The sequence below is a fragment of the Falco punctatus genome, assembly GCF_963210335.1.
Source record: "Falco punctatus genome assembly, chromosome: 10".
In the NCBI taxonomy this organism is placed as follows: domain Eukaryota; kingdom Metazoa; phylum Chordata; class Aves; order Falconiformes; family Falconidae; genus Falco; species Falco punctatus.
In genome coordinates, this window is record NC_137590.1 from 13089902 (window position 1) to 13112242 (window position 22341).

The 22341-nt window shown below is 47.8% G+C and overlaps 2 protein-coding genes across 5 annotated transcripts; one reads left to right on the top strand and one right to left on the bottom strand.

Moving 5' to 3' along the window:
• Positions 1-354: 354 nt before the first annotated feature.
• LSM14B (LSM family member 14B) lies at positions 355-16128 on the top strand. 4 transcript variants are annotated; one of them, XM_080403650.1, is made up of 10 exons: positions 649-1249; positions 5784-5947; positions 6299-6434; positions 6908-7024; positions 8832-9002; positions 9124-9204; positions 10202-10363; positions 10533-10686; positions 11644-11862; positions 12177-16128. In XM_080403650.1, exons 1-9 carry the CDS (start codon positions 1129-1131, stop codon positions 11813-11815), a joined length of 1278 nt encoding a protein of 425 aa, XP_080259776.1. In that variant the 5' UTR covers positions 649-1128; the 3' UTR covers positions 11816-11862; positions 12177-16128. The 4 variants fall into 4 exon arrangements, with proteins under 4 accessions (XP_080259779.1, XP_080259776.1, XP_080259777.1 ...); XM_080403651.1 differs by having other exon boundaries at positions 11644-11823; XM_080403653.1 differs by lacking the exon at positions 12177-16128 and having other exon boundaries at positions 355-1249; positions 11634-11781.
• On the bottom strand, positions 16012-22328 carry PSMA7 (proteasome 20S subunit alpha 7). Its single transcript, XM_080403660.1, has 7 exons — positions 22141-22328; positions 20801-20927; positions 19236-19360; positions 17773-17895; positions 17260-17379; positions 16640-16702; positions 16012-16371 (listed from the first exon to the last, which is right to left on the bottom strand). The coding sequence occupies exons 1-7, from the start codon at positions 22234-22236 to the stop codon at positions 16279-16281; spliced, it is 747 nt and encodes a 248-aa protein (XP_080259786.1). The 5' UTR covers positions 22237-22328; the 3' UTR covers positions 16012-16278.
• Positions 22329-22341: the final 13 nt, after the last annotated feature.

The window sequence follows — 22341 nt, forward strand, 5'->3', positions numbered from 1 at the left end:
ACATGTAACCAAGGCACGGGCACATACAGCTCCAGCAGACCTCTCTACACTCAGACAATGGCTCCTGCTGTACTGTCTCCAGCTGCGGATTTTGAATCTTATTCATTTGCGTCACACAAATTAGCGAGATTTGCGCACTCTGACCTGCTGCCCCAAATGTAACTGCCCTGCCCGATCCCCATCCACCCTCACGATGGTTAGTGACCGCCTCCCATGACTCTGTGTGCCAGATGCTACCAGTTGTCTCTCACTGACCCGCAGATGGCGGGGGAGCCGGAGAAATCCCAGGAGACCCTGCAGAGACATCATTCTCCAGCTGCGGCCTACTATTGTGGTCCCCCAGCCGGGGCGCCCCTGTCCTGCCTGCTGAACAAAGGCAGGGCACCCCCGCACGGGCAGGCTCCCGGGGCTCCTCCAGCACAAACCCAGGCTGTTGGGCTGCCACGGGCGAGGGAAAGGGGCTGGGGCTGGAGGCGGCCGTTCCCGGGCTGTCAGAGCGCTGCTGCGGCTGAGGCGGCGGGCACCCGCGGGAGCCTCTGCTGCGGAGCGCCGGGGGGGCTGGCGGTCAGCGGGGCGAGCTGAGCGACCCTCAGGGAGGGAAAGCTCCCCTCAGAGCTTGGGGAGGGGGGGACGGGGGAGGCGACTGCCCCCCCCCCGCCGCGCTACGTGACAAGATCTGTGCCACACGGGCGAGCGAGCAGCGACAGTGACAGGGCTCGGTGACAGCGCCGCGGCAGCGCGGGAACGACGCGAGCGCTCGCCCCGCCCCGCCTCGCTCCGCCCCGCCCCGCCCGCAGCGCACGTGGCACCCTCGCCTGGGTGGGTCACGTGACGCGGGCACCGGGCTTCCCCCCCCACTCTCGCCCCCCTCCCTCCCCTCCGCGTCTGACCCCGTCTCCCGTCTGGTCAATAGCAGGCGGCGGCGGCGCATGCGCGGCGGGGCGGCAGCACGCCCCCGCTCAGCCTCCCCCTCCAGCCCGTCTCCCTCCGCCCTATATAAGGCGGGCGCGGCGGGGTTCCCGGCTCCGCAGTGTGCGTGGGCGGACGCGGCGGCTCCGGGCGGCGGTGCGGTGACCCGCGCGGCCTCCTCCCTCGCCCTCCCCTCGGCCCGGCGGCCCTGCCGCCGCCATGAGTTCGGGGACCCCCTACATCGGCAGCAAGATCAGCCTGATCTCCAAGGCGCAGATCCGCTATGAGGGCATCCTCTACACCATCGACACCGAGAACTCCACCGTGGCGCTGGCCAAGGGTGAGGCGGCGCGGCGGGGCCCTCCCGGGGAGGCGGTGGCGGGCGGGCCTAGGCTGGCTCCGCCGCGGCCCGGCGCTCGCTGAGGGGGCGCGGGGGGGACCGCCAGCCGCCGCCGTCCCCTGAACAATGAGCCCGAGCTGGGCGAGCGGCGGCCAGAGCCCCCCCGGCCCTGAGGGCTCCCCCCCGCGCTGGCGGCCGGGCGGGGGGCGGCGGGGTTGCAGCCCCGTGCCTTGGCGCCGCTGCCTTTCCGTGAGTCAGCATTCGGGAGGCCGCTCCGCGACGCGGGGGCTTGCGGTGCCCCCCCGGCGGGGCGCTGCCAGCCGGCGGGGCCCGGGATGCTGAGGAGCCCTGGGTTTTCCCGGGAAGTTAGCAGCCCCCTGAGGAGGAGGAGGAGCTGCCAGCGATGCCGGCTCCTCTTACTATTGTCAGAGGCGGAAAGGTGCCGGTGTGCGTGGCGGGCCGTGGTTTGGTTCCCCCCCTGTCAGCACACGGGTGCCCGGCGGTGCTCGGTGCCTGGCTGGAGCAGGGCCCCAGGCCAGTGCCGGAGAGGAGGGAGCTGCCGTGGATGTGGATGTGTCTTTGTTCTTTTCCTGATCAATAAGTGGCCTCGGCGCAGGTGATGCGGGTGGGAGCTGCTGTGCTGAGCGCTGTGGGCTCTGGGCGCCGGGCTCTGGCGCTCCCGGCCTCGCAGGCTGCTCCGCGGGGCTTTGCGTCTTGTTTCCCTGGAGCAAAAATGATCTTTATCTCCTTAAATGGTGTCATTTGGATTCAGTTCACACCTGCGTTAGGAACTACCGTTTTTACCGTCAGGAAAACGTGTCCTGTTTAGTCCCTCAGACGACCTTATTGCTGTACTGGTTTTAATGTGCAACTTGGCTACTCTAGCTAATGTGCATCAGCTTTTCCTTTCCCCCAAGTTTTGTCTTTCCCTCTTCTGGGAAGTTCACATCTTCTTTGTTGCCTTCAGCAACCCGTCAGGATCGTCCACAAACCAAACATCTTTTGTTTTGAAAGACTTATCTGTTGGCAGGAGACCCTGAGTTGCCTGATTCTCAGCTACTCCCAAGGCAGCCTGGGCCACCAGTATTTATCCAGTGTGGTGATGTCTGTGTGATGCTGGACATGAGTATTTGACACCAATTGGTGCATATTCTGAAGCTAAAAATGTGAGTTTTCACAACCTGGGGACATAGCTGTTTATTAAACGCACAAATGGAGCTATTTATGTTGGGGTTTCACTTGAAGTAATTGAGAGGCTCCTGGAAGGATGCAGTTCCTTTACTGTATGTGCAGGAAGGTCTTCACCTTTACCCAGCAGCAAGTATGAATGGTTTCTCACATAGTTCTGGCTTACACATAGCGCTTGCTACTTCAGAGTTTTAAGTGGTGGATTTCAGAGGCATGTATGATTCAAGTGCTTTATGGTGTGAGAGTGCACATGCTCTGTATAAGATTTTTGGCATTTTTTGTATTTATTGGTCTCGTAGTGTTCAGTTTTGATGAACTGGAATACCTAAGAAGTAGCTGTTACAATAGATGGCGAATACATTTTTCCCCACTTCAAGTGCTGCACTATAAACTTTACAGTACAAACCCACTTTTCATTTTAACTCAGCTTTTTTTTAAATTTAGAGACTATATCAAAATTAGTGTCAGAATTAGGAACATGGCTACAATGTTGAAGTCGGTGGCAGCAATATTAACCCTGTGCTTAGGAGGGACAGCAGCTGAAAACATTTGATCTGAAGAGTTAGAAGAACCATGAATTGTTGACATGCAGTTGAAGTCATGTCAATGCTAGTCAATTATTATTAGGCTCCAGATGTCACTGTTTAAAGTTCAGGCAACTTCAGGATCTCATGTAAGTGTGATTCTCTTGACTTTTATCAGCTGAGTGATATAAAGAAAAACTTAAGTTGGAAGAGACATCAGGAAGGAGTCTAGTTTGGCCCCTTACTCAAAGCAGGGCTAGCTTCAATTGATTTGTATTTGGTTCCTGTTAAATCTCAACACGTGCACAACATCTTAAACACTGGATAAGGAGATTCCATGTGCTTAATTAAGCACTGCAAGAAAGTTGTCAGACTTAGATGCTAAGCTTAAATTGCAAGCAAAGGAAGTTTAAGCCCATTACTGTCCTGTTGGCAGTGAACACCAGAAACTTACTCCCCATTCTGTAGAAGTCTGAAGAAGGTAGAGTTTTTAAGCAAGAAGTATCCATGTAAGCTCTGCTTTCCAGACATCCAGTCATTCTTGTTAAGCTTCCTGACCTTTCAGAGGTCTAGCTCAACAGAGCCCTACACGTGAGTACGAACTGTATTGTAAAACGCTAGCTGCAACGTGGTGTGGAATTGATTTCCTGTTCATCTGTAAACAATAGTCACTGTAACTCTTCATGGGAGACAGCCCTTCGGACCTCCGCCGAAACTTAAAGCTGTACTTTGTGATGTGCCAGAAGCTGTTAAACACTTCAAATGCAGGAGCAGGCATGCTCAACTCCTAGAACCCTCTCAAATGTCCTCGCTGCTGTTCTGTTTACAACAAGGGCCTCTGTTTTCCATCTTTTTTGTTAGAAACCTTGGGACCAGCCAACTGAGGCTCTGCCTGGACAGCTTTGGGCTTGGTGGGTTGTGTTTCTCTATGTGGAAGCTGACAGGCTGATCCTGGTGGTCAGGGATGTGGTGCTTTCCAAGCTAGCTGTGGGATTCCGCAGTAGTCCTTGGATGGCTTTAGTATGTCTTGCCATGAGCTGTCTGCTGTAATAATCTAATCATGAGCAGGGATATCAGTGGTATGGTTCATGTCTAAAAGGCCACGGTCATTGCTTTCAGTTTATAATCTGCCTCTAGTTGACTAGGTTACAGCTGTAATATGATCAAACAGCAGCTGGAGATCTAAAATAACTGGGAGAGGTTATATACTCTGTGAGCTAATGGGAGACAGTCCTTCAAAGGAAGGGACTGACAGTTTGCCTTTGTACCAGTTAAGATTCTTTTCCAGTTAGGTGTAAGCTGAGGTGCTAAATAGCATCAGCGTGATAGGGACAAAGTTTGGCATTGACCTGCTGTATCCAGAGCTTCTTGTGAGCTCACATAAGTGTCAGGCAAGTGAAGACCGCTCACAGCACTAACAGCTGCTTGGGCGGGGGGGTGGGTTGCGGAATCCACCTGGATACAGCCGAGAACAGGGCTCTTGATGACTAACCCTGTCTACAACTGTCAACACTCCCAGTAAATTAGTAATGGTATAGTGTACTAGGGGTGCTCAATGCTGGTTGAGTGGATCTGCTTTCTGCCCGCCTTTTTGTGGGGAAGCTGCAGTGCCCGCCATCCCCTATCATCCTTGTGGCAGGGCTGCCTGTGCTTAATCTTTCCAGCTGTGCAGTGGGAGTGGCAACTGGCTGGCATGTCACCACAGGCTGTGACATGGCAGGTGCTTGTGAAAGGTCTCTTTAAGGATGTAATTAGTAAAGGTACTGCAGGAACTGTGGTGTGCCCTGGCAGAGAAGTTGAGTACTTCTGTGGTAACCTGTTAGAAGCAACTGATGCAACTTGAATACAGAACTCTTTTATTAGCAGAAAGCATACATCAAACCAGTATGTGGTGGTGCTTATCTGAACTGGCAAAGCCTCGTGAAGACAGAAAATTAGACTAGTAAACTGAATGAGCTTCTGTAACTTGTGGCCAAAATATCAAGCTTTTGTATGTCAAGTGTCTGATGTAACTATGCTACCTATTTTCCTGCACTAACAATTCAGTAAGTCTGAATCTGACCTCTTCCTCTTTAGTGGCTCAAATTAATTTATGCTTCTACCTGGTAGCTGCCACACAGTCAATTGCAGCCATTTTTCCACTCTAATGTGTAACATCACTGGTTAGTACCTGCTCAAGTGTTCCAACAGCTGGGACTCAGTAAAGCCTTAGTAGGCACTGAGGTTTCAGATTTATCACTAAAAGCTTGCTTTGTAGTCAGTGGATATTAATCATAAAACCAGTGGCATGGCGTAGAGAGAGAATTTTAATAGGAAGTTTTTACTGTTGATGAAACTTGACCTCTATCTGTGCAATAAATGTTTGAAACCAAAGGTGCAGATTTAAGCTCTGAAGCCTGCTAAGAGTTTTCCCCTGCTACTGCAGGGGCCTCTCCAGTGGTCTGTTGCGGTGGCAGTTGTCTCAAGCTAAATGTCTACATGGGACAGGTGCTGGGGAGGGAGGGGGATTACAGCAGTGTAGCACTGTGAGGAAGTCCTCAGCTTTTGAGTAGGATTCTTCACTCCAGCTGGTCTATGGTCTTTACCTTCACAGCTTGATGTAAACAAAACTGTTTATACAGGCTGCTGAAAAGGTTGGCGTTTGAGGGAATAGATGTGTGCAATGAGGAGACTCAGGGTTCTGGAGGTAACCTTTTCTTCTTGTTACAGTTGGCAAGTATTACCAGAGTACTGTTTAACTGCAGAGATCTTAACTTGCACAATTCTGCAGTGGTAATGTAATACTGCTGGACTAACAGTGATCCTTTTTTTTAACACTAAAGTGCGATCCTTCGGTACTGAAGACCGGCCCACAGACAGACCTGCTCCTCCAAGAGAAGAAATCTATGAATATATTATTTTTCGAGGAAGTGACATCAAAGACATCACTGTCTGTGAACCTCCAAAAGCTCAACATACTCTGCCACAAGATCCTGCCATTGTTCAAGTAAGTTAGCCTGAAGTGTTGATAGAAAGCTGTGATAAAACATTGGTGATGAAGGACTGGATTTTGGTAGAAACTTATAAAAATGAAGGCCAGTAAGCGTCTCCAGGAATCTTCAGATTGTTTGAAGCATCCTTAGTTTCATTGTAATGTTTAAAATAGCAGCAGCATTAAAGACTTCAGTCAACAAAAGCCAGAGCTAGCTGAGAATGCAGGAAACTCATAAAGCGGTAAACTAACCCTTCTCAGTATTTAATTGAGCTTTAGTAATGCTGTACATGAAGTAGAGAATCACTGCCAAAGCAAGTTGACTTCTGGACACTGTAAATGGAAATGTACTTTGTCTTGTTACAGTCTTCACTGGGCTCTGCCTCTACATCATCCTTTCAGCCACATGTGCCTTACAGCCCGTTTAGAGGTATGCCACCTTACAGCCAGCTTGCTGCCAGCTCTTTACTTAGCCAGCAGTATGCAGCTTCATTAGGCTTAGGTAAGTAAAAACTTTACTTGCTAGAATAAAGGTACAGTCCTTGTATTCAGCTACTGTGAAACCAAATAACAGTAACTAATACAGAATTCCTTGCCAAGCGTCAGGCTGCAACAAGCAGTGAATAAGTAGTTGACAACTTTGTGTAGTGGTCTTACCGCAAGGAGGCCTGCATTTCACTTACATGCGTGCGCACACACATGCACACAAAAGAAAGAAACAAACTAAAGAGCTGAAGTTTCTTTCTGAAAGAAACATGGATACCTAACAGTTGAGGCCAGTTCATTTCTAACCTAACATACCTTACATATACATCACATGTAAAAAGAACTTGTACTCCCAGAGAGAACTGTGAATAAGCTGTTCTAATGCTGTTCTAGAGATTCTTGTATCTCTTTCCAAGTCCTTCAGATGTTTCACTACCTTGTATCTTATCCATGTATCTTTGCTTTCTCTTCTTCCCTCTATCTCTTTAGAGAAGTTGGTAAGCCCTCCAGCATCAGCAGCTGCTTCCAGCCCTAGTTCTTCTCCGTCTCCACAACCTGTTTCAGAGCCTGACATGTCTTCAGAGCCCCATCAGCTCTCTTCCAAGGGTAACAGCAGTTTGAGGACTCCAAATATTTGGAAGAACTGCATGGCACTTGCAAACACTCTGTTCTTGTTAACCCCTCAGAATGGTAGTGCTTATGGGTAGTGCTAGTAGAACTTGTTTGTTCTCAGCTGTCTTTGCCTTGTACATGTCTACATGGGACAGGAGTACATGGAGTACTCCTTCTGTCCCAGAAGTATCAGTTAGAGAGACAGGAGGAAGAAAAAGTACAGAACAGTGGATTCTCTTGTGTAAATGTCAGGAGAGGGCTGAAGTTTAGAGGTATTAATGTGCTGTGCCCTCTCCAGGACTGTGTGTCACCTTGGGGACTGGGTGAGGAATTAATTAGCCTTTCCTGGAAAGACAAGCACACTGCTTAAATTGTGGGTGGCCTTGCTGTTAGAGACCTAGGTTAACAGGAAATCCAGGAGTATTGCTGTAATTGAGGAAATGTCAGGATAGGTTTCATGCATGGGGCATTCTACCTTGTCAAGACTCCTGGTTAGTAAAGCATGACTAACAGTAAGCAATTTGAGTTGTGGTAAGCTGAGATAACAGTTCTGGGTGCTTGCTTCTATGTGTAAAACCTTTTAAAGGAGGAGGTTGAGTAGGGATACTAGACTGACCATCCTCAGAGCAGAGACCAGGTGCAGCCTGCATTTAAACATGGTAATTAGTTTCATCTGTTTTTTAACTTAAGCATGTATGCTTGTGTTGGCATGAAACTGGTTTTACTCTTTGGTTTTGGCCATCTATCTGTGCATACTTTCTCAGTATTCTGGCTAAGCTTTGAAACTTTCTCACGTTAAACTTGCACAGCAGCTTTGTCCTGCTGAATAATCCTTAGGATATGTCTGTCTTCCTTGCAAGCTTTCCAGGTGTACGTTAGCTGGGAACCTGCATGATGTTACTTACTGGGTATATCTCATGTGGACTTGGGTGACCCAGAAGTGTCAGTGGCTTGGTTTGTGTGTACTCTTCAGCTTTTCACTGTTCTTGCTCTTTAAGTAGATTCAGTTAAAGTTCGCTTCCAAGCAGTTCTTACGCATAACTACATAAACCTGTAGTACTCCAAAACTTCTAATTAAATCTAGAATGCAGTGTTTCTTCTGAGTACTGAAGACTGTCGCTTTTTAATATAATTGGTGTAAGGTATACCAAACCATGAAAAGTATTTACATGTTTTGTAGTGTGAATAAATAAGCCTGGATGGAAGAGCAACAGAAGTCTTGGTAACACTTTGGCCTTGACCAAGAAGGAATTTAAAAGGGTAACTTTGAGATCCTGGTCTGGTTTCAGGTTTTCTTTGTCTGAAAGCTAACAATAAGCAATGAAGTTGAAGGACTTCTAAAAGCGGCTTACAAAATGGGATGTAGTTGAGTTGGTTAAGCTTTTGCTGCAAAACTTTCCTGACAAAGTGGGGAAGCTTTCTTGAGCAGTTTCAAAATGGTGAATTTTTGCTTCAGATTTAATGTATGTAAAATCCTACATAACCAAGGATACACCTAGAAATTAGATTTTTGGTATAAACTGTCTAAGAGACTGAGCTGGCTTGCTTACCTAATGTGTGTCTAACTTCATTTAAGAAATAAATGGGTAGATTTCCTGATTTTAAGGCTCTGGATTTGAGAGCTACAACTTGTATGGCAGTAGTGCCTTAACTAGTGTGTATGCCAATTAAACATAGCATGTAATGATAAACACTCAAGGCTTTGAGTAATTCTTGACAAAATGGTTTCTCCATAGAAGTGGGTAGGGTTTGAATAGCTTTGGCATATTTTGAGGCACTTAGTCATTGGGATTTTTTCCAGGTGCTGGCTTTCCTTCTGTTCACCCAGTCCGCAAAAGCCCCATGGTGGAGCAGGCTGTTCAGACTGGCCCAGTTGACAACATGAATTCACAAAAGCCGCCCCCAGTGAAAGTAACTCCAGGGGTTCAGCGCAATGGGCGGCAGGTTCCGCAGGGCAACGGCAAGACAAATGGTATGTATGCACCACTTTGTTGTTAAAGTGCTGCTCTGAGGCATCCGTCAAGGGTGCATAGCAAGACTAAACTGTTTCAGCTTTGTTCTTATGCTCCTTTATTTTTATCCTTCTTGTTCAGTCGATACAGTTCAGGCAGCACCTGTGCAAACCCAAGGACAGGTGAATGATGAAAACAGAAGACCTCAAAGGAGAAGATCAGGTAGGTTAACCTGACGCTAAACAGTCAATTAGCCTAAAAGGCAAATATTGTTGACTTCAGTGGAAGGTCATCCGATGGAAGACTGAGAGTAAAATAAAACTTGATGAGGCTTTGGGCATCCAGAGATGCTTCCCTAGCAGAATAAGTTCTGGAGTCACAGAAGTTCAGGGCATACCAGGAACAGAATTCTAGTGTCTCTTCTAGAAGCTTGAAAGGTATGTGTTGAAATGACACTGTAAGTTGGCAGCAGCAACTGAAGTACTTTTACTGGGAAAGGCAGCCTGTTTAAGAGTCCCCAGAGCTCTTATAACTGAGAGGGAACTATGGAGCCCTCGCTTCATAGTGCAGAGGCCTTATCTTAGGACTGCAGTTTAAGCACAGGTCAAAAGAAAGTGAAATTAAATTCAAACCAGTATTTCTGTCCAAGCCAAATAAGAAAATGTAGGAAACAAAACTTCTGACTCTCAGGTCTTCAAATTAATTTGCCTGAGGGCAGCAATGTAGAAGGGGTTAGAGCTTTTCCCAAAAGGAGTTGATAGTGTCTGAGTTGGAAACCAGCAACTATACAAAGTACAAGCTCCCTTTGTGGATGGATTTTCTGAAATCAGCGACCTGCACCTCTTTGCTGTCATGACAGGTTTGTAGACTAATTACAGTACTGTGCTTGCAGATGAGTAGCAGACAGGAAAGACAGTTTCCCCTGCTTCCATCAGCTTTTCTTGGTATAACACTTGTTCTAACTTCTTCTCACTGGAAGGAAGGTTGGGTATACTCTTAATGCAGGACTGACAACCAGGAATACTTTTCAGAAAGTTAAAAAGTGTTGCTGTAATGTCTTCTACAGCCAAGTTCAGAAGTTGTTTTCAAAGAGGTTTGGCCTAACCACAGGACTGGAAGCCAGAAACTGCTGAGTTCTAACCCTGGTTTCCTCTGGTCTTGAGCAAAGTCATTTAACCTCCCTGTGTGTTACCAAGCATTTAAACTCTCCTGCTTTCAGGGAACAGGAGAACCAGAAACCGTTCTAGAGGACAAAACAGACCAACTACTGTGAAGGAAAATACAATAAAGTTTGAAGGTGACTTTGACTTTGAAAGTGCAAATGCACAGTTCAACAGAGAGGAACTTGATAAAGAATTCAAGAAGAAACTAAACTTTAAAGGTTTGTGGCTTCATTAAATATGAATTGCTGAGCTAGCCGTAAATGCTGCATAGACAAACTAATTCTGAGAAACTGCATGATTACATCTCAAGTCTTGTTTGAGGGAGCAAGAGAACAGATGGCTCTTCAGTATGCATCAAGGAAGTGTAATATGTTTTATTATCTTCAGATGACAAAGCAGAGACGGGGGAAGAAAAAGGGGACCCTGGAGTGGCAACTCAAAACAATGACGGTAATGCAGAGGAGGACCTTCTGGGACCCAACTGCTATTATGATAAATCCAAGTCTTTCTTTGACAACATTTCTTCAGAACTAAAATCTAGGTGAGTGTTTTCTAAAGGCTTGCTATTTTAATGCAGTTTTAGGTGTAGAATTCTAGATGTAATTGATGTAACATGGTTTAATTCTTTAAAAGTCTTGGCATACGAGACAGTGAGCAAAACAGTCTTCAGAAGGAAGTATTGCTCTATGCATTTGGTTGCTCACGAGTTATATTAACTGAGCTTCATGCAGTGGGATCAAACAAAAGGCAAGGATTTCAACTGATGCTGATACTCACCTAAACCATGATACAGGAATTTCCTGTTCAGTTTCCCAGTGCTGGGTTTGAACCCACTGATTGTAAACAAATTTCTTGTCTTGTTTGTGGGAGGAGGCATCAGGGTCATGCTGTGTATGATGGTGCAGCTTGCAGACAGGAGCGAGCCACATCTGGAGCTTGGGCAGATGAGGTCAGGTCTGCCAGTGGGAATGCATTAAATTAAAAGTTGGGAATGTTAAAGCTTCATCTTTTGCTGCTGGTGCTGGTCACATCAGTCATCCCTTTAGTGTCAATATGTGAAATTCCCTTGGTAGTATTTCTGCTTCCCTTTAGCAAATAGTTCTTCGGGGTGATCACAGTAAGGTGCTTGGGTCTGGGCAGGCTTTGCTAGGGAAGAAATAAGCTGGTGCTGTGGAGCTACCTCAGATGTGACAAGGCTTCCTGGGTTTCTGGAGGAGCTGAACTGGAGTCTAAAGTTTGTAGTTTTCAAGTTTGAAATGCTTGTGAGACTATGTTCAGCCCTTTTCTAGGCCCTTCTCTAGTTTTCCAGTATGAAAGTAGCTTTGACAGCCACCAGCTGTCACTTTCAAATCCACACTTAGCAGGGCAGTTGAGTTGGTGAGCATGTGTACGCTGGTTCTTGTTGCAGTTCAACAAAATAGGGTGCTTGAAGCTTCCTAGCTAAATGAGTTGGTGGCTATTTCATGTTTATATTAAATCTGAATGCAGCCTTGTTCAGTTCTAGGCGTACCACGTGGGCTGAAGAAAGGAAGCTCAATACAGAGACGTTTGGAGTGTCTGGACGGTTCCTTCGTGGCCGCAGCTTTCGTGGTGGATTTCGAGGTGGAAGGGGTAGTGGAGCAGCGAGGCGAAACCAAACCACTCACAGAGCTGGTACTGGCAGAGTGTAACTTCAGAGGCAAGTTTTTAGCAAGAATAAATACAGTCTCTGAGCCAGGTTTGTCTTGTATTCCTTGTCTGAACTGCCTGTGCAACCTCTTCTGCTCTCCAGCCTCATGGATATATCAAGAATTGTTCCTTCTAAGTAGTAGAAGGAGATATGAGTGGATTTGATGTGTGTTTTAACATCTTGATTTTTCTGTTGATTTCTTGGGCTAACCTTTCTGAGAAAGCAAGAGCTGCTTGTTTGAGCTGAGCCTTTCTAGCTAAGCATTTGTGTTGATACCTCTGTGTTAACTTCGCTTCTGTTTTTGTTGGGAGAAGATCCCCATGGTACCATGCCTAATTCTATCTACCTTCTTTTCTGAACAGGTTCTGACATCTCTCCTGAGAGGATGAAACTGTATATAGAAAGAAAACATCCAACTGCTGCACTAATGTGGGAAAATGGTTCATATTGTTTACTGTCTCAGCTCAAGCGACAGAACTTCATGTACTACTGCTTATATTCTGGACTTATTTTGGACCAGCAACTGTCAGCTGGAATATTCTTTGGAAGAGGGAATGTGTTCAGGGGTACCTTCTTCAGGGTGTCTTTTTTTTTGTTTGTTTTTGTTGTTTTTTTACGTGCAGACTAACTTACATGGTTCTTCTTTCTGGGTCTCTCAAAGGCTGCTATAGTCTAAGCTTAAAGTCAGACTCCTTTTCTGAACCCTGAAGAAGATAAATCATGCTATTTTAACATGGAACCAAAGCTCACTTGAAATAAACCAGCGATAATTTGTTTGTTCTGAGTAACCAAACGGTGCTGCTGGTCTCGCTGTTCTCAGCAGCAAGTGTGAAGTAGCACTTGGTATCTGGGAGAATGGATTCCTGGTGCCGAGTTATGTATATTGTCACTTGGGAATACTGGATTGTTGATCATGTAGTAGTGTAAATGACTGTACAACTGTTTGTCGGCTGGTACTCGTGTGCGGTACCGCAGGTTTACATGGAACCGCGACTCTCCCTTGGGCTGGAGGGTGCTGGGCTGGTTCCTCAAAGGATTGGAGCTCCTGACTGGGTCAGGGCAGCATGGGGGGACAGTGTGCTGTGTCCTGGTGGGACAGGAGCAGCAGGTGCCTCCGCATAAAGTTTTTGGCAGTACTCTGCTGTCTGGGAAGGAGATCGGAAGCCCTGACTTCTTGCCTCAGTTTGTACCTCGCTCGTCAGTAGTACCCAATGCAAACAGTTCTCTGTACACTAGTAGACTGTGGTGGAACACTATGGAATGTTTTCATTAAACTAGGGATGGGAGTCCTATAATGAAGCTTAACAGATGGGCATGTTTAATTTCTTTCCTCTATACCCCACCTACTGTAAATAGTTTAGTTTTTCTTTTGTGGTTTGTTTTTGTTTTTTTTTTAAACTGTATGTGGGGAGAGGGGTTGGGAGGGAGGGGTTACATTTGTTTGCATGACTAAGTGGGTTAAATTGCTATAGGCATGTGTCCCTTTTTGTTTGGTAGGGAATTTTGTTGAAAAAGCACCTTGATGACTGAACCCCTTACATAGCTAGAATTTTTTAGTTATGCATTGACCTAGGTTACTGTAAAAGCTTGGATTTATTTTTGTAGGACTTTATTGCTAAAAATTAGAACATAGCAGTGGGGCTGCTCTTTGGAGTAATGTAAATTGTAATTATAATAAACATGTAAATGTTTAACGTTTCCCTCCTGCTTTGTTCTGCAGACAGCCCAGTAGCAGCAGTCAGTACAACTTGTCAGGCGCTTGTCCTAGCGTGGCTGCCAGGGATGGCAGAGAACCTCAGTGCAGGGGCCTGGCAGGGCTGCGGGGCGCTTTGCAAAGGGCTTAAAACCCCTAATCCAGGCGCTGACCCCCTGTTGTTGCCGTTACCCTGTGATCCTGTGCCCCTGTGCTCTGCCTGGGCATTCTGCCTCGTGGGTGGTGCTGTGCCCTAGCCCCCTCCTAGCTGCTGCCTGGCCTGGGGGGCCTGGCTGGGGGGTTTGGGGGGGTGGGGGGTGGGCAGTGCTGGCCCTGGCTGGGTGTTTGGGGGGGGGGGGGGGGGGGGCAGTGCTGCTGTGGCAGCCACAGATGCCTTCAGTACCTGGGCTTGTACCAGCACAAGGGGGTGTGCTGGAAGGGCTCCTTCAAAGCTGCTGAAAGCCTGATGTCTCTGCTGGCAAACAGGCGCTGTGACATTGACAGGCAACTGGCTTCTGTGAGGGGGAAAGAGAAATCCTCTGTAACTTCGGTTAGTAATGCTTTTTTTTTTTCTTTTTTTTTTTAAGGCAGTAATTTCTGTTCTTTTCGCAGTAAACCTTCACATCTGATATGTAACGTGCAGTCAGTCAGTGGGGCTGTGTCCCAGCCGCTGTGCTGGGTGGGAGTGGTGCGAGGGGACTAAGGGCTGTGGCTCAGCCCTGGGCTAGTTCCCCGCGAGCCCTCCTAGCCGAGAGCGCCGGCTCCTGTGGCGTTCCAGCCCCTTGCCCTGCCGCTGCCCTGAGCCGCACTGCAGCTCTCCGGGCCTTGCTCCATCCACCGCTGGCTCTGCATGGGGGCTGTTGTGAGCGAGCCGCGGTGCTGGGGCGGTGACTGAGCTCCTGCAGGTCCCTGCCAGCTGCCTGGGGTGGCCCGGCCCGCCTGGGCTCCCTGTGGGCTGCTGGGGGTCCTGGGCTCCTGCAGCCGAGCCGGCTCCAGCAGGGTGCTGGGCTGCTTTTCGGTGCTGCTCTATCTCGGCACCCGGGAACAGAGGCGGTGGGGGCCGCAGCAGGCCGGGCCGCGGCTCCTGAGGGCTGCGCCAGTTCCCCCCCGGCTGGATCTAAACAGGGACACTTGTACAGCACAGGGGTCCCGTCACCACCCCGAGCAGGGCACGAGTGCTCGGGGCAGGGGAGGCCTGAGGCTCCTGTGAAACAGGGGAACATGCCACAGGGTGCCGCAGCCCAGCCTGGGTGACCGGCCCTCCCTGCCCTGGGCGCCGGGAGCAGAGCGATGCCCTTTGGAGCAGACGGGATGGGCAGCACCTTCGGTCGCGCTGAGGGATGGTATGGACTGATGAAGCCCCAGCAACAAAAGAAAACCAGTTTCCAACACGGAGATGGGGAGCAAGGAGCTGGTGTCACTCCTGCTCCCCGTACAGGGACAGGGGCTCTGCTCCGTGCCTGCAGGAGCCTCGGCCAGGCAGGGTGTCCTGCTGCACCCTGCCCCCTTTGCTGCTGCTGTCACAGGCTGTAGCCACCAGCCAGCTGTCACCAGCAGTGGCCTGAAGCGCAGAGGTGGCCACGGCAGGTGAACTGGCTGGAAAGAGCTTTTAACGGCCAGAACGGGAGAGTGGAGACACCACAATGCAAATACTGACCTGAAATAAAACTCCCTACCAGCTCTCGTCTCCTTTGGGCCACCTCCAATGCATCTGAGCACAGAGTTGTCACTTGACACCTTCGAACTGATATTCTGCTAAGTTTATTACGTTACACATGTTCATGTCTGCAGTGAGTGGATGGCATAGAGCAGACCGTGCCTCTCGCAACAGCAGCGGAGGCAGGTCCCCGCAGCCCTCGGTGTGAGCAATCCCCCTCTGCCGAAGGGAACTGGCTCAGGCAGTTGCTGGGACTGGGGGCAGTAAACAGGCTCCACCAGAAACCGAGCCAAACCCAGAAACCGAGCTAAACCGAGCTCCTGCGGGCAAGATGGACAGAGAGAGCAGCACGAGGGTAAACACAAGGAGGACTGGAGGTAAACAAAAGGAGAAAATGGAGTAGAGCTTTACAGTTTAGCCATGTTGTATGTAACACTTGTCGTAGGTATTTTTAGCGTTAGGAAGCTACTGGTCTGTAACTGCCCTCGTGGGCAATCGCAACCGCGGCACTTTATTCTGAAGCCGATGAATCATGCACCGTCTATGTCAGCACCAAGGCAAGCACCTCTGCTGCAGTGACACACCTGCAATGGTCCGCTCCAACACTGACCACCCCCCACCCCCCCCATATCGCCCTTCTGCAGCAAGCCAAGCCCCACCACCAGCAGGCTCACAGCCAGACCCCAGCCATTGAAATCTGAAGATACCAGTTAGGGAAGAAAAAGCATAAATCCGTATTGGCTATGTTCTGCTGAAGCTGTAAAGTACCCACTGAGACACCTACTTAAAAAAGGGAGAAGCCAACAACTGAGACAGCACAGAAAAAATCATTAAACAAAGTGAAGTGTTCAAGGAAAAAAATGGAAACCAAGTTTTTTGTCCTTTAATGGGTCACTACTGCCATTTTGTAGCCAACCAAATGGACCTAGGTGATTAAAATCCAAGGAAGAAACAGATTTTTTTTTTAAATAACAGCTTTAAAAAAAAATCAGTAGGTTTATTGTAGGTCTCGAGGGACACAGTATGAGTAAGTGGAATGCCTACATCATGTCTATACAGAATAACCCATCACTTGAATTAAAAAGAAGCAGCTAAAGCAGTTGGATTTCATTCATCATGATGTCTTCTTCTGTTTTTTCTTTTCATTTTCTTCCTTTTCTTTTTCAATTTCAGCAACATACTTCTCAATTTCTTCAGGGTTTAGGATCTACAACAGAAACACAGGTGACCCTCGAGATACTAATACAACTCAAAGCTTTTCATTAAGCAGTGCTAGTCCCGACATGGGAGGAAAGTGAACTGGTGTTTATTGGGACACAGGTACCTTGTGCAGACACAACAACATTCCTTGGCCGCTGATAATAAACAGAAATATCTGCCAGCGTGGGATTAAGGGCTAGAGGCTAATGCAGCTCCACAAGGACAGCACCAGAGGGACAGGCAACAAAGGGAGAAAAGCAAAACTAAGACCTTACCTTCAGCGGCTGTTCTCGCCTCATAACTGCCAGCTCGATGTTCTTCCCACCAGATTGCACAACCTTAACATGAGTTAGACGGAGGTATTAGGAGCGTATCCATTAATTAATTGTAACAAAGCCCTTCCAAGTCTTCTTAGGAGGAGAAGAGAGATAGCTGGGAGCGTTTCACTCATTAGCACCAAGCTCTGGGCTCCAGCAGCAGCATAACTCTCGGGAAATAAGGGTCTTCCTTCTGGCGTCAATGGGCTCGGTGGCTGGTGAGGAACACCTCACTTCCACCACCTGACCTTCAGTATTTTCTGTATCTTAAACTTCAATACAGAAGTGAAATATTCTGCGTATGATTTAGCACATCTTTGGTGTGCTTAACACCCAGAACTGAGGTCTGTCTTCCGCCCCAGAGAACCACTAGTAAATTCATTTGTGTAACTACGGAAACTGTTACCTGCAATATTCTGAACCGTTAACTTAATCCCACAGCCTACAACAAACAGCTTTCACAGACCCTTTTACGGTACTTCCCTGTGACATGTGCACAGGTTTTCACAGATTCACATCCAAGGAGTCAGTCCCGACACACAGTGAAAAGTCACACAAGGGATCTGAACCCCACTCACCTCAAGAAGAGCCTTGATGACAAGTTTAATAGTTAGATCATCTGTTTCAATAGCTTCATCAGTATAGTTTTTCTCCAGGAATTCACGCACTGATTTGGCTCCTCTGCCAATGGCATTAGCCTGGAAAAAAATAACGAACGGAAGCTTAGGAATGGCTCTGTTTACAGAATAAGCAAGAATTACAAGCTGTACAATTACATAATCTGAAACCATTTTGTGATCACCGTGTATCTTTCAGGAGACTGAACATGTTACTTCCCACATGTCACACAAAAAGACAGTTGTCAGGCACAGGTGGTGGTGGGCTTTTTTTGGAAAACAGGACAAGATTTCCCAAGTAAGGCTGAACTGCAGACTGCCATTCTCAGTAAATTTGATCATTAAGGATTTTTGCAGCTGTGAGCCAGCACCATCTGGCCAGTGAGATCTCCTTTCTACACCAGTACCTCCTTAAAGGGGACATTAACTCACAAATATTTCATTACATCTCCACCAGTGACAGAATCAACTTACCTTCCAAGCATGGTATGTACCGGAGGGATCTGTCTGGTACAGCCGCGGGGTTCCATCGAAGTCGAATCCCACGATAAGAGCAGAGATACCGAAAGGTCTGCGACCGTTGCTTTGTGTGTATCTCTGATCAGAAAGAAGAGACACTTATTTCAGAAGTGGTTCTAAAACCATGTTTACAGTGGAAAGCAGACATTGTACAAGTTACAACCAGAAGAGCCACCAGAAGTATTTTCAGCAGGCTCTTACCAATCCACCTGTTAACAGTTATGATTCCACCTCTTACGGAAGACCCTAAGCGAGGCAAGGAAGAGGTGATCACTGCTCCACCCCTGCCCCCAACACCCAGGAATTCTTTTTTTTCCTGGAGTTTGCTGCAGGAATACAGCTATCCTGTCGGGAAGAACCTCCCTCGGCTGCTGAGTGGTGCTGAGAGGCAGAGCTGAGCCTGCAAGCCCAGGTGCAACACTCGCTTTGACAAGCACACTTAGGAAGCCAAAAAAAGAGGATGATAACACCTGAACACTAAGTCAAGCTTTCACCAACGATGTGCAACAATTCCATCAGAAAGCATGGCATGCTGTGTGATGCTCAGCAGGCTACAGCAAGGCCCGTGCTACAGCCCTCCTGCCAAGGCTGAGCTAGCAAAGTTGTTGCCACGCCACGCACCAGAAGTGCCCACAAACTGGAGGCCTAGCGCAGCAACATTACTGCAGCGGGAATACTGTGCGAGACCTGCGGTACGTAACCGTTTTAGAGAAAGAGTGAGTGTGCCAGAATGAAAGACACAAATGTGAGAGTACTGTACAGGAACAAAGTGAAACTTTGGGAAGTGGTATTCTGCTCTGGCAGGCTAGTGATTGTCACAAGAATTACACTATTATCATCATCACTGTACTAACATGTCTGACCATAAGTAAATTATACTTTTTCTGTTCCCTACTAGTTGCTGAAAATCAAGTTTAATACGCTGGCAAATGAACAATTTTATCACAGAACACAGCTGGGCATATTTGCATGCTGCAGTCCATTTTCAATTCATGAATATCAAACATAAAACATTAAGTACTGCACTGATTTCCTCCCCTCTTACCCCTCCCTGCAGTGGCTTAGTAGGAAGAAAAATGAACAGGAGCCACGAAGACATTTTGACAAAAACATGGCACCATTGTTATGAGAGGGAGTAGATGAGCAGAGTGGTCCTGCATATACCACAAATGTCATTACTCACTCCTTGCAAGCACTAATTAATTTCTTCATCTTGGGAAAAAAACCAAACAGTAATCAAGCCCCCTCTTCTATTACCACAGCCCCGTTTCCAATGAACGGCCGCAATCTGTTTTGTTACGCTGATTTTTAACCAGCTGAGCAGAACAAAGCCAGGAACAGACATGTCACACACTTAAGTCTGAAGCGCGGCTCATCAGGACACACTTTTTTAAGTATCTCTGTGTGGTCCAACGTACCTGTTTCAGACTAGCAATGTAACGTGTGATGTACTCCACGGTGACAGGATCCTCCACGGTAAGTCTGTGGCTTTGACACTCCACACGAGCTCTATTTATAACTATTCTGGCATCAGCCGTCAGCCCTGAAACGACAGGGTATTCTCTGATTCATGCTTTATACTGTATGCACAAATAAAACAACTAGCCTTGCCCCAAAAGGCTCACAAGGTCAGTGTCAACAGTAATGAAAAAAGCAAATGAGAGAACAAGCTTTCTCAGGTTTGCTGAGCAAGAATGTAATTTTTCAGGCAACAGAAAGAAGCTCAGGTACCAAAATAAGTAGACAATTTAGTTTACAGCTTTCATGTTTGTGAGTTAGATAACACACGCAATTCTGAACCAGGTAATCGTAATATGACTGACAGCATTCCATCCAACAGCAAATTAGCAAAGCAATCTCCATCCTCACGCACATTGGTTTTATTTCTTATGCAGTCCCCCTAACTATATAAGCCAGCTTTATCGGCACAGCAAATCTCATGTAGTAGATGAAGCTACAGCAGCCTGATGTCAGTTGACAAAAATGAGTATGACCCTTTGAAAAATATTAAAAAGAAATTTATTTCTTATTGTATTTTTTAGCTAATGTTGCCATTTTCAATTTGCTTCTATTGAATTCTTGTTTCTATTAGGCAACTTTTCTTCAAGCTTTTGCACCCACCTGCACATACCACAACCCCCAGCTGAGGAAGCAAGGCAGCAGAAGCAGCTGAACCTGTCACTCCTGCACACCAAATCCAAAATCCACTATTTTTGCTGGTTAAATCAGATCTCCCCCTAAAGCACTACTGGCAGTGACACAAAGATCCTGAACTACCTGAAGAGAGGAGAAACCTTCTGAAATACAACATAAATGGAGATTAAATGTTTTTTTAAAAATTTTCATGCCTCCTGTTTAAACTTCAAACAATGGAAATTAAGGCATTTGGAACAGGAAGAATGGAGAACTAGAATATTGATGCCTCAAATCCAGAGCTGTTCATGCAGAAGGAGTCTTCCGAACTAGAACAGAGGAGATTTTTCTTTGTTTTATGCAAGGCTGCAAAATTTAGCTTTTTTGGCTCCACGCACATGGGAAAAGGCCCCCGTAACTGACAAGTACCTCTTATAGCTTCTGTAACATGTATTAATATGAATCCTATATATAATATATAAATATATTTTATGCATTAAAATGAAATATTTTAAGTAATTATATAAAAATTAAAATATGTATATTTAAATAGTATATATCATTATTTGTGCCAGTGACAAATCACTTCTCAGTACTCATCCTCACGTTAAACCTAGGGGGGCTTAGTAACTTTAACTCGTATTTCCTCTCATTAGATTATTCGCTCTTTCTATATATATTTATCTATATAATAGGCTACTCTTATTTAAAAAAGAATAAGCAACCGCGGAAATATAGTCCTTCCCCACCATCCTCAGCCAGTTGCGCTAAGTATTTTACATTCTCAGAATCCATAAACGTACCCAAAGGTGCTCCGGTAACTGTCACAAACCCTGACAGAAGCACATACCTGCAAAAGCCATGCAGACATTGTCATCGAGAGCGCAGATCTTCCGTACAGTTCTTTCATCCTGAAGTTTTGCCACAGACTTCTTTTCCACACCAAGAACAACAATATCCTTCCCTCTCACTCCAACCTTGAAGGCATTAAAAGAAGGAGAAAAAGAAAAACATTAAGCTAGGCCCCAAAAACCTAGTAGTTGCAGACTTTACTGAAATGAGTAGGGGAAAACGACATAAAACCCCACACTATAAACATTATTTCAACTTGAAGTCACTTTTATTTCCTCTTGCCGCAACCTGGAGAAAGGACTGATGTAACAGAAATGACACTGAATTCCAGGGTGCAGTTGCATAATCCGCTCATACCAATTTGCATCCCTGTGGTTCCCCAGAGATATATTCCCACTCCTCCTCCCAGCTGCGTTTTCCCCAGCTCTCCCCAGCACCAGCATTAGCGTTTCCACAGCCACAGAAGTGGGAACAACAACAGAACTACCACGACAACTAGTCCACTGGTATTGCTCAAGTCAGAACCCAAAATACTGAAGATTAGACCAAGTAACACCCAAAAGCAGTGGGTCAGGAGCTGGCCGCCTTGGTGTCCCGACTGATCCTTTGAATGTCCCTCTTCTGACAGCAGGGAGGGGATACAAGCCGATCCCTTACATCACTCTGCTGCTGCTGCTCCCGCGGTGATGGGAATCGTTTGGTCTTAGGGGGTAGCCCTGCTGTTAGCCTGTTACGGATGTCTCCAAAAACATTAAACTCAACATGAGACAAGACAGAAACAGATTGTATTGGATGTTCGCTGCCCTTTGACAGTGTTTTACTTTCCGAAAACAATGAAGAGCTTACTTGGCATTAAGTCTTGTCACGTTTCTTTCCATCCCAAAGGCAGTAAATTTTCTTCTGGGTATTTTATGTGGAAACGACAGTTCGTTGGGTTTTTTTCTTCTCCCCCAAGTGAAAAAACGCTTCACCGAGGGGAAGCTGGGGACAAGCGGAGGGCGGCAGCAGGGAGGTCGCTCCCGCACGGCCCTGCCGACCCCCCCGCCCGGCGGGACCCCGCACCGCGCACCCGCAGCGCCCGCGGCACTTCCACCGCACCGGGCAGGCGAGGCCCGGGCCGCCGCGCTCCGGCAGCTCTGCCAGGCCCCGGGGCCCGCCCGGTGCCGGGCCTCACGGCCGAGGGCTCCAGCCGTGCGACCCCCTCGAGACCCCAGCGCCGCCCGGGCCTGACAGAGGCGCGGCGGCCACGCTGAGGAGCGCGGCGGCTTCCCAGGCCGCTCCGGCCGGCAGCCCCCCGGAGGCAGGGCCCACTCCCCGGCCCGCCCTCGGCTCACTCACCGCGGTGGAGCCCTTCTTCACCGCCTCCTGGGCGTACTCCACCTGGAAGAGGTGCCCGTCGGGGGAGAAGACGGTGATGGCCCGGTCGTAGCTCATGGCTGCCCCCCGCGCGCCGCCGCGAGCCGGAACCAGCCGCCTCCCTCAAAACAGCACACTCATCGCCGCGCGCCGCTTCCGGCCGCGCGCCGCCGGGGCGGCCCG